This window comes from Ixodes scapularis, unplaced genomic scaffold (assembly GCF_016920785.2).
Source record: "Ixodes scapularis isolate PalLabHiFi unplaced genomic scaffold, ASM1692078v2 PGA_scaffold9__187_contigs__length_104089568, whole genome shotgun sequence".
Lineage (NCBI taxonomy): Eukaryota > Metazoa > Arthropoda > Arachnida > Ixodida > Ixodidae > Ixodes > Ixodes scapularis.
The window spans coordinates 82,567,935-82,579,569 of record NW_024609884.1 but is presented as its reverse complement, the minus strand read 5'-3'; the positions used below and the strand labels follow the sequence as shown (position 1 = coordinate 82,579,569).

At 46.9% G+C, this 11,635-nt stretch overlaps 1 protein-coding gene across 1 annotated transcript; it reads left to right on the top strand.

The window, feature by feature from the left end:
* Positions 1–5,423: 5,423 nt before the first annotated feature.
* On the top strand, positions 5,424–11,032 carry LOC115315265. The gene is made up of 3 exons (XM_029974501.4): positions 5,424–5,713; positions 6,302–6,762; positions 10,353–11,032. Exons 1-3 carry the CDS (start codon positions 5,521–5,523, stop codon positions 10,428–10,430), a joined length of 732 nt encoding a protein of 243 aa, XP_029830361.3. The 5' UTR covers positions 5,424–5,520; the 3' UTR covers positions 10,431–11,032.
* Positions 11,033–11,635: the final 603 nt, after the last annotated feature.

Sequence of the window (11,635 nt, the reverse complement as noted above, 5' to 3'; positions counted from 1 at the left end):
GCGCGTGAGGAGCGCAGTAGTGCGCTAAAGTTACCACTAGTGGCAGGTACAAGGCTGGGGCTCTCATAAGAGAAGAGACGGAAAAATCGCGCGGGCGTCTTACCGCAACCGCCAGCTTTGAACCTGGTCCACGAGTGGTTTAGTGCACTACTACGCTTCTCCTGCGCTCAAAGCCTTTCTGAAAACGATGACGTTCATCAAGTTTCTAATTGAAACATATGCATAGGTATATTTTCACTATTAAAAAAGTTAATTGGTCCTTTTCACTTGATTTGCTAGCTAAGGAGTAAGTACGGAGCATTTTCCGACGCCCGCCACCACGAGTAATGCGGTCCAAATGATTTTTTTTTTGCCCGGAATGCACTAATTGTAGGAATTTTGGCGCTCTTACGTGAAACGACGACACAACTGAGCTTGAAGCCATACAATTTTCAGAATGTTACGAAAGTTTGAAGACAAGCCCTTTCAATCTACCTTTTATAGCAACACTGAGCAGCAAACACAACGCTTTCTATCCTAACCAACAATGTTTACACTCAGCTTCATTATAGAGGCGAAGAATCATGCAGAAAGGAGTGATCGAACTTGTTCACTCTAATCTATAAGCACCTTTGTACTTATATTGAATCTGGCCTCAAATAGCTCTTACCCAAGTTAACATTTTCTTATACAGGATAAACTGGCACAACCTGACTGTTAAAGTTTCTTCTTGGCAAGATGCCGGTCAATTCAATATGTAAATAAGCATCTCCCTTGCTAAATGGTGATTTTTTTTTTCTAGAACAAAGTAGTACTTTATGTTCTACCCAACATGGCAGCTACTTAATGGGACACTTCCTGACGGTTTGCGCGCGTAATCGTCATAGTTCCGCCACGCTCCCCTGTGTATACTTTGTTTTTGTCCAGCCCACGGACATAAAATTTATGTTCATCACATAAAAAAGGCAATAACAGACTTCTATATGTCTGAGAAGTTAGAGTGCCCGATTTACCTGGAAATTTGCTAAACACACCAGCAAAAAATCTCTGAAATAGCATCCCAAATATTAGACCAAAATTTTTTCGCGAAGTTATTGAATTTACAATTTCCAAATCTTAAGAATAAAAACGCTGAAAAAAGATTCGCAAATCATCTTTCAGATAATTTGTGGGTGCATTCACTTATAATGTATTCCTTTAAGTAAATCGGCTCTTTTTATGTTGTCAAATCTTCAGTCAGTACTTAAATATATTTTTATTATCATCAATAAATTTGACTCTATAAATTTTACATAATCGCTTGAGACCGACACGGGAGGAGGATACTCGGAAATACGCCAGATGTTGAGTTTCCGGAAACGTGTCTTTTTTTTTTTTTTTTTTTGTTCGCTGTTTGACAGTGTGAAACACCGACTTAAAGGGCATACCAAAAGGGACTCTGTGCTGACATGATAGATCGGAAGGCAAATACACGAAATGTGCAGAAAGAAAGAATTAATCATAACTAATAATTTTTTTTTCGTGTGCCTAAAAAAAGCGTCTTCACCTGTGTGCACAAAGAATGAGCAAACGCCAAATTAACAGAAAAAAAAAAAAAACGCGCATCAGAGATAGGTAGCGATCCCTTGCAATTGCTTGCGGTGAACAGAAAAGTCATTGAATATTTCAATACCTGGATCGTCAAAGCGATTGAACAGTGATTGCATGCGTGACAGGGGTTAAGATCTGCAGATGGTATTGACATAAAAAATAGAGTAATTCCAAGTTAAACAGGAGGGGACATGGATAGCAACGTAGGATAAAACCGAATCATCATCTGTAATTCCATTTACTATCTTGTGCAAAAAAATCGAGTCGCGTTCTGTTCTTCTGTCAGATAGTAGCCTCAGCAAGAACTTATCTAGAAGGAAGTTGTAACCAAAATAAAAGCGGCGCTGAAGATAGCGGTCGTAAACGATGCGTATTAAGCGTTTTTGCACATTTTCAATTTTTGTTGATTGCGTTTCTGACAAAGAATTCTAAGCTGCAGAACCGAATTCAAGCCTAAACCTAACTAGAGAGCAGAATAAACAAATAATACATGCAGGGTTTTTAAATTGCTTCGTGATGCGAGATGTCAGTACCAACATCTTTGTCGCACTGCCAACAATAGAGGACACATGCGAAGTAAACTTCAGTTCATTATCTATGCTCACGCCAAGGTCTCTTACAACAGAGATGCACAGAAATGAATGAATAGTATTTTTCTAAGTAATCCCAAACAAAGGCTGATATGCATGCCACGATATTTCTAATTATACATAAATAGCGCGAAGGAGAGACGAAGACTTTTAGAATCCTAATATAGGTCACATTTGGGCATCAGCTTGCATGAGCTCGAAGCTTCGCGAAATACTGCCTCGGGCGGCTAATTTTATATTCGGCTTTATGTGCACCTTGTTTTGAGCCCTCACTTAACAGCTCTCTGCTTTATCAGTCATACATTCTAACATTACATTAGGCCGCCGTATATTATGGCGAGACTGCTACATATACTGCACAACTTTATAATTGGTACATCCCTTGCTAGTGTTGCGACAATCGGATTCCACCAAAAAGCTGAACCGTTTAACATATGGCTTGCACGTGATGTCATCGCAATATATCACTCTAAAAAAAGTCTGTGCGTCTACTTCCCCGCACAACGCTCGGAGAACCAATCACCGCAGCTTACGGAGGCAACTCAGCGAATGACGATGCCGAAACACATGTTTAGACCAAAAAACGCAGTCTGAGTTATGACATTAAGCAATGCAAAACGTCACGTTTGCATTGCTTAATGTCACAATTAACTCAGACTGCGTTTTTCGGTCTACACATATGTTTCGGCATTGTCGTTCGCTGAGCTGCCTCCGTAAGTTGCGCTGACTGGCTCTCCGAGTGTTATGCGGGAAAGCAAATGCACGGGCATTTTTAGAGTGTATAGGCTGGTGGTTATTGCAATTAGTTCTTGCTGAGAAAATCAAATCCGGTAGTGCAAAATGCACACTGCAGAAGGTTCGCGCTCAGTGCAAGCCATGCATTTCAGAGACAAAGTAGTTTCCGGGGCCACCCTTTCTGGTCTATGCCGAGGATGTAGTGTAGAGGAACCTTTACAACACGGTATGTTCTCAAAAGTCCCCCCCCCCCCCCCCCCCCCGACCCCTTTATTTTTCTTTTTTCGTTGTTCCTTTCAAGAACACACCAGCATATGTTGGTGTGTAGAACAGACCAACATATGCCGAGTGACTCCCTCCTCTGTTTAGGGTGTTGATTCGACAATTATACTTGTGTCACTTGTTAACAGTAATCTTTCATTGCTTTTATTTGGAACCCAAGAACTGCGAAGTTTAAAAAAAATACGGAGATGGTCGAGGCTTGGTGAAGAACTTGAGAACGACACTCCTGTGTTGTTCCCACATAGAACGTATTGTCAACGAATTTTCGCGCGTTTCAGCGGGCGTAATCACGGCATTTCGCGGGCGCTTTTTTCACAGAATGGAAAAGGAGAAGGTCGCCAAACCACACACGGTGCTTTTCGTCGGCGTCTCCTCGGCGTTTGATGCAGAAAAGCGCGAGTAGGGCAGACTCGCGCTTTTCATGAAACGAGGCAAAATGTACCACTAAAACACCTCACCCGTTTATCCCAACCCCTTAGAACATCTACTTGGGTGGAGTGGACGCCCCCGGCACAGAGTACGCCGTGTGTACTGCACTGACCGCCTCGGGGAAGAGGACTGAGTGACGATGCCTTGGACGAAAGGCTTTGAAGAATAAAAATTAGTCTCTCTCTCTCTCTCTCTCCTTGCTTGATGACTCATTTATTTAAATACAAAATAAATGTACATAGAAAGCATCAAACCATAGACAAGCGGTAAATAAAAAATAGTTTTGATATGATTTTTGCGTAAAGGTTTGACTTAAATCATCGCAGTAAAACCGGTCTGATCTAAATCACGATTTGAATCCTTTTGATTTTTTTCTCCACCCTGCTTGGCATGCATTCGGCCTATGGACCAAGGCTCAACACCCGCTCCGATAAGAAGGCCTAAGTGCTGAATTTTCCTGCGTCACTAAAGAGGGCCACCGTAGGCCAGAGATTGGACACGGAGTCAGCGTTCGGCTGGAACTCGTTTACAATGAGTGAGGAGAACACGACCCTTAACCGAACGCTGACGCCCTAGTCGTATTTAATCTCTGACCTGTGGTGGCCTTCTTTAATGACGCAGCAAAGCACTTAGGCCTTCTTATCAGTGAGGTGTTGTATGCACTCTAAAACAAAGCCCATGCGTCTACACGTCTACACTTTCCCGCAAAACACTCGGAGAGCCAATCACCGCAACTTACGGAGGCAGCTCAGCGAATGACGATGCCGAAACATATGTTTAAACTAAAAAAAACGCAGTTTGAGTTGTGACATTAAGCAATGCAAGCGTGACGTTTTGCATTGCTTAATGTCACAACTCAGACTGCGTTTTTTGGTCTAAACATATGTTTCGACATCGTCATTTGTTGCGCTGCCTCCTTAAGTTGCGCTGATCGACTCTCCGAGTGTTGTGCGGGAAAGTAGACGATCGGGCTTTTTTTAGAATGTGGCCTGTGTCTAACGGTTTCGGTGAGGAGACTAGCTAAAACGAATAACAATGTCCTGCTCATTCCAACCAAAGCGCGTGGCTTTTAGCCTTTTATGAATAATGCCGAGGCATTACATAACGGTTCTGGTTGCGAGTTAAGGAAATAATCAGGGGGGTAAGGGCGGAGGGGGGGTTACGCTGCTGCACTTGCAAGCGCTTAGAGAAGATTATTGATGCACGTCCTGTAGGTTAAGGCCATCAAAAATTATTTCTGAGAAATATTTAGTGAAAGTAAGAAAATCGGTTTATGGAGTCCTAAAAGGAAGCGCCAAACATGTGCGTGCTTGTGTGTGCGCGCGTGTGTGTGTGTCTGTGTGTGGGTTGGCGTTCGTGCTTGTGCGCGTCAGTGTATGTGTGGGTTCGCGTGCATGCGTGCGTGCGTCCGTGCGTGTGCGTGTTTTGTGTGTGTAAAGTTTAACTAACATTGTGTTTGGTTGCCGATGAATGCTCGGCGTTTTTCGCGACGAAAACACGAAAGACCCCGCGTACTTCGGACGCATTTCATAACCATGAAAGCGGTATGACAGCTAGCGCAACGGCGGTATCATAAATGATCACTGCCGTGGCGATGACCCGAGTGGCGACACAGACGACGCTCTCCCTGCACCTGCGCGTATCGATAAAAGATGTCTAGTCGACGTCACGTAGGCACGTCGGGAATGCGAGCTGGCGAAGAATCGAGAGAGATTTCGAAAAGAACATTCCTGCGTCAGACACAATAGACGCGATTGACATCTGTGGAGTTTGACGCACTACCACTGCCTGAGGAAACCTGCTTACGGCTCCCCTTAAGAATGCAGACGTCACTGTTCGGAATGCCACCCGCCGTTTCTTTCCTTTCACAACGACGAGTACGACGCGCGCAGTAACGGCAAGTTCCGAAGCGACGATGGCCGACGCTCCTCGTCGTGGCAGGGAGCACAACTCTTTGTCTCGCTCAAGCCTGCAGTGGGTAGGCTCGACCCCAGTGCTTTTCCCGCGGCCGGTGGATGCGACGCAATTGTTCGACAATCCATCTTGGCGCCGCATCGCAGGGACGACCCGGGACCTTGAAGCGTCATCCGCGTACGGGGACGACCATCGTACGTATGCCCGCGATGACTCGGTGATCTTGGCCCATATATGGTGCGCTGAGCGTGCGTCACAGACTGCCGCACGCGAGTTTGCAGCGGGACTCCCCGCGTTGCGACACTAGCGCGCGCGAGATGTTTTTCTCGCACCCACGCCTCAATTTGTGGTTGATGAACACACCCGTGGCGCAACCCGCGTGTCACGGTTGGGGGCTGCACTGGCTACTGGTCTCGGCTCGCGGGGAGGGGCGAGTCTGACTTCAAGGTCGTCCGTCACCTGTGCGGTTAACTGTAGCGGACCAACTGCGCCTTCGCCGATCTTTGTGGCGGGCTTAGTCTCGATTGCCTCATGCGGTGGGACGTTTAATTGGAGGCGAGTAGGATGACGGCTCGTGACTTCGCGAAGCTTCTAGAACTGGAGCACGCTCTGAAATCTGAGACGGGAATCGATAGACGTTCGACCTCGGTCGTAGGATCGTGTCGACCGAATTAGAGAGTGCAACTTTGGAACCTACTACGCTTTAGCCTTCGTATGTTTCTTTTTTTTTTTTTTTACATTTTATAGTAAATTTTTATTTTTTTAAACACACCGTTCCTCAGAGTCCGAAGGAGCCCGGGAGTTGGGACGCCGGTCCGTGGCCGGGGCGCCAGTCCGACTGAACCCGAGTCCGACGACCTCCGGTGGCGGTGAGGGCGGTTCGAGCACGCGGCGCCCAGAAGCAGCGGCGGGCTCCGTCCCTCGGGGCATGTTTTTGGGTCAGGGCTCGCCCACGGGCTGTGACACGGTCAAGGAGCGCGCGCGCGTGGCGCTCCCACGCAGCGCCGGGGGCGTCGGCGCCCTTGAAAAGCGGCCGTCGTGCGCGACGAGGCTCAGAGCGTCGCCAGCAGTCATGTCGGTGTCGGCGATCCACGCGAGCCTGCAGCCCTCGTACCGGCTGCCCATGGTCCAGGGCTTTCAGGAGCAGTCCCTGGAGAGCGTGTTCCAGCGCAACAAGAACCCCAACGTCAGCGACCTGATCATCTTGGCCGCCGAGGTGGGCCTGCCCGTCGAAGCGGTCAAGGTGAGTTTTGTTTGGGGTCGGCGCCGCCGCTACGATTCGCCTTTTTTTTTTTTTTTACGGCTTAAAAGAGGCATTGAGTCTTAAACATGGCACGATGACTCGTCGCTGGATGCTGACGTTATACAGCCAGCGTCATCGGAGTGTGAGATGTTGCAGAAAAACGTGTCTGTCGTACCATTAACGTTGCGCGTCGTAGAAACCCGCCCACGTGCAAGCTCCGTATAATGTTTACAAACGGGCGTCGTGAGTATTAAAGAGCACGCCCTTCGCAAGTTGCCTTTCTAAACTTCGCTCAGTGCGCTTTTGCATAGACTCGAGCCGTTTGCTTCGTAAACAGTGTGGGTGTAACTTTTTTGTTTTTAATTATATTTCCGTTTACAATTATCAGCATGGGGGGAGGGGTCTTTCCATTAACCGGAGGTGGACAAATTAATTCCAATGCACTACTTCATTTCCCGAAAACCACTGCAAATTAATTGGTTTCCATTACAAATTACCCAAAAGGTACGTAATTAATAACTATAACTACACGTGACTAACAAGTGTTTACCATAGCTCAGAAGAAAATATCTAGAATTCCGTTTCCAGAAAATAAAATGTGGCTACAGGCCGGAGTATAGCTGTTTCATCTGAAATAATTGGGGAAGACACTGACGCGAACGAAGGGGGGGGGGGGGGGGGGGGGAGGGGGGGGGGGGGATTAGGTTAGGTCTGCCGTTGCAATAAAAGACCAACTTCGGTGATCGCCTTCCTAGAAAACCAAGTTCAGCACTAAGTTAACCTTTTTCTCTTATCATGGACACTGCACATCTTTTTCTTGATTTTCTGAGTAGCTCAACCTGTCGAGCATGCGAGGCATAGGTGCTGATGATGCTTGCGGTGCTACGACACGGCAGATTCGCTCGCCTATTGGCGAGTGTAGCAGGTGAACACATGAAAGGCTCGCAAGCAGGGTAGAAAACAAATCTAATAAATCAGATATATTTTATTTAAATCGGATGAGTTTGATGTAAATCACAGAAGCTAGAAAATAGTGATTCTTTGCCATATGTATTTTTCGACATAGCAGAATGATTGATCAATTCGTCCGATCACTGATAACAACGCGGAGGAAAGAATTACTGCGGATGTAAAGGACAGTTTAATTAACTTTTGATTACTATAATCCTTGCCATACTAGAACGAAAACAGCTTGATAGGTTTAATCGGTTAAAAGGTTTTTTTTTTTTTTTTTCATGTTCCGACTTGATTGCAACAGGGCCTTACTTTTCTAGTTTCCGTTTCTTTCTTTTACATTCTGATTTTGTTGCAAAATGACGTTATGTAGCAGACGAATGAAGTGGAAGGTAGAAAAACAAAAAAGCTTTATATAAGGTTGAACACGAGCAAAATGAAATGCTCACCTCAGCCCTTCGTTTTGGCTGTGTTCAACCTTTTCTGAATCTATTTTTTTTTTTGTTTTGTGATTCTTTGATATAAATATTACACAAATGCGCGTAGTATCAAATGATAGACAAGGCGGAATAAAAGATATTTTCGGGATTATTTTCCAGAATAGGTTTGATTTAAATCAATCAATCAATTTAAACCTGCACTGTCGGGCAATCGGCGCTTCAAATAACGTCGCTGCTTGTGGGAAGACCGAAGGGCTCCTCATATCTCGGAACCTTAGGTTGGATTGCAGTGTGATTATAAGCGAATTGATATAAATTACTAAAACAAAAGGGAAGCAAACAACGCAACTAAAACAGATGACTCATTTTTTTTTTGTCGATTTATTTTTAGTGACACGTACAGGAAAGTGATTCGAAAATTTAAAGTTCGTGCGAGCAATTCTATGTCACGAGGCTCTGCAACGTGCCTCGACAATTTTCTGTTAATATCTTAATATTTTAATCGCGCTTCCAGTCCGGAATTAATCAAGATCCCACGCATGAAGGAGGACCCAGAGTACTTGTTCTCGATGGTTTGTTTTGAGTGTGCGCGTGAGTGAGCGCAACGTGCAAGCCAAAGAGGTCCAAAATCGAGTGCTTGCTTAGTAGCTGACGCCACAACGCCGAACATGAGTTTCTTTATCTAGGTGGCTTTCCCTAGCGATGTGAAGGTACGACGAGGGGCGAGCGGCAATCTCAAGTGCGTAATTCTCCCGAACATTCCAGTCCTTTTACTTGGCGCAGCAAAATACAAAACGGGCGCCCTCGCTCGTATGTGTACATCCGCGCGAAGCTGGCGCGTAGCCAATCGCTCTCTCGCGGCTAAGCCAACTACGAGGGCGACATATAATTGACGCACCTCCCAGCACGCCCAAAAGGAATCCCATTCCTGCGAAGCATTCGGTAACGCCATGGCGGGAAAGCATCCGCTGCCAGACGCTCATTTGTGGGGTCCGAATCCCCGCGCGTGCTTCCGAAGAAAGACGCTTGACGTGGCCGTGCATTGGCGTCTGGTCGTTCGAATGTCCAACTGACTGCCGGCAGCTTCAGAAACGAAACGCAAAACGTGGCAAGGCTAGAGCATATTGTTATCGCTCTTCTTCAGCTAACGAGATTGCGGCTGGCCACCGAAAAACCAATCAGAAAGCGAGAAGCGCAAACATATTAGGCCGCGCCCTGGGCTTCTTAAGTTGTCTGCGACGGCTTTCCGGGGCTTATCACCAACACCACCTAAATAACAAAGCCGTCGTGCTAAATGAGATGGCGTCATCAGAGAAGGCCAACAACGCTGGACACAGATTGGAAACGTGCTGCGTCAGCACTCGGCTTCGAGTCAAGTCTGGGCCGAACGTTGACGCAGTCGCCGTGTCCAATCTGTGACCAGCCTTGGCCTTCGCTGGTGACGTCATCTCTATCAGCCCTACGCTATGTTATCTAGGAGGCGTTGTTATCACCCAGGCGAAAAATGCTGCGTCACTAAGCTGTGAACGCGTGAGCGGCATCTATTATTTTTACGAAGAAAGATATACTGGCGCACTCTCGAAAAACAATCCACAGGACCACGGACCACAAAGATGGCAGCGCGCAGGAGGCGACCATTGGAATTGGCTATACTTTGCTTCACTTAGACGAAGCCGACGCTGCGAGTTCATAGAATCGAACAAACAGCCTAAAAAGCGCAAGTCACTCGACGTTTCTCTTTATGATTGGTTCAGCGGTGATGGGACACGACGGACGAACACCATGTTGTTGCGCATTTGATTGGTCCCATCAGCTATGGCGTCGGCTGCGTCCGGACATATGGTGAAACGCAGTATCGGCGACGTGCGCGACCAAAAGCGTCATTGGCGTTCCACGATGGGTCAAACGGTCACTATGACGTCTTTAGTACAGGATGAGTTCTGCTCTCACGGACGGAAAGAAGAGCAAAGTCAGACTCTCAACATTGACGGTGTTGATTCAGGAACGTGATCACCAGGCTTCAACCGCACTTTTTACATACCAACAAACTTGTCGCTCGCTACTATAAATCTCGGTCGTGATTACGTCAGTGACAGGAACCATGAGAGGGCGCCACCGAAACATTTGGTCGCCAATAGCCGGACGCGTGTCGAAGATGCTCCCATTGTTTTTCTGACTTCCCTGCTCCTCATGCAGGTGTGGTTTGAGCACCGTCTGGCCCGCTGGAGACAGTCCCAGGGCCTGCCGGCCAACTGGAGGATGGTCAACCAGTAGCAGCCGCCCCTGCGACGCTTCCAGCGTCGGACCGTACGACCAACCAAAGATTCGGACTTTGCACGACGCACTCTGCCAACTCGCAGGCGGTGCTCGTTCGGGCGACGGCTAGCCCGCTGTATTCGCACTTTCCAGTGATGTAGGCGCCGCAAAATGTGGCATTCTGCGATACCACCGCGACGGTGACTATGGCACGTTGTGGGCGTCACACCTGCGCTATTTCCATCTTCTTTCGGCGAAAATCAAGGTCTGTCAATGCCTCGGGGCACCACAATGACCGGAGGACCGCAATCCTCCAGAGTCGCCTAGTTTCTCAACACCACATCGTCACGAGCACCATGTACTTTTCGTTATTTTGCTTTTGGGCTGATATAAGTCCTTGGAATGCTCCCAAAAAACCGGAGTAGCAAACCTTGTTCATAGACAAGTTAATGAGTCTGTTACCCAGTATTGGAGGCTTCGTAATAACGTCCTCACAATCTTCAATCACCCCGCTTCATTGTATCTTGCATCACGGTTATCGGAAGCGCTATTCGTAGACTCTGGAGAGTGCGAAATGACAAAATGATTCGAATAAATAAAAGCTTCCTTCAACAAGTGCAAATGTACGTGTTTTCTTTTTTTTTTTTTTCTTTTTTTTGCAGAAGGAAGGGGGGAGTCTTCCTAAAGCCAGAAGCATATCTGTAGCCCGATTGGTAGATTGGGCGTTTGTGTATTTGAGCGTAGAAAATAAGGGGGAATCACCAAATATGCTGCATGAACTTCGAGGAAGGTCAAGTATTGAACGACAAGAAATTATACGCAGTGACTGCATGGCCGCGTACAGCTCGGAAAGGTCACAGGTGTTGGTGTTGTTCGTTGACTGCTTCTTTGCTTCATTATGAAAAGCAATTGACCGCGGGAGTTCGTTTCTAATAAAGTATCGTCACCGAATACGCGTACGTGTGATATTTTAAAGTTTCGTCTGAGCTTAGAGCAGAAACGATTCCTGCTTCTCTCTGAAAGCCAAGCAAAGTCGATCCGCAGTCTCGGGTTTTTCAAGATGTTTCAATTTCTCCCTGGTTTATATTCTGACGGATGCGGGCGCTCACATGCAGATTAAAGACGACGTGCAGACCGCATTTTGGGCTCCTGGAGCACGTGAATGAGTATTAGCGAGGTACGCGACCAAAAGCGTCGCTGTGGTCGAAGTTCGCGATTGGACA

Bases quoted from the DNA above. Each gene is read 5' to 3' on its own strand.
- LOC115315265 (XM_029974501.4), top strand. From the start codon at position 5,521: ATGGCCGACGCTCCTCGTCGTGGCAGGGAGCACAACTCTTTGTCTCGC. The intron at 5,714-6,301 runs GTACGTATGCCC...ACCGTTCCTCAG, and splicing joins CGCGTACGGGGACGACCATC to AGTCCGAAGGAGCCCGGGAG. The intron at 6,763-10,352 runs GTGAGTTTTGTT...CTCCTCATGCAG, and splicing joins TGCCCGTCGAAGCGGTCAAG to GTGTGGTTTGAGCACCGTCT.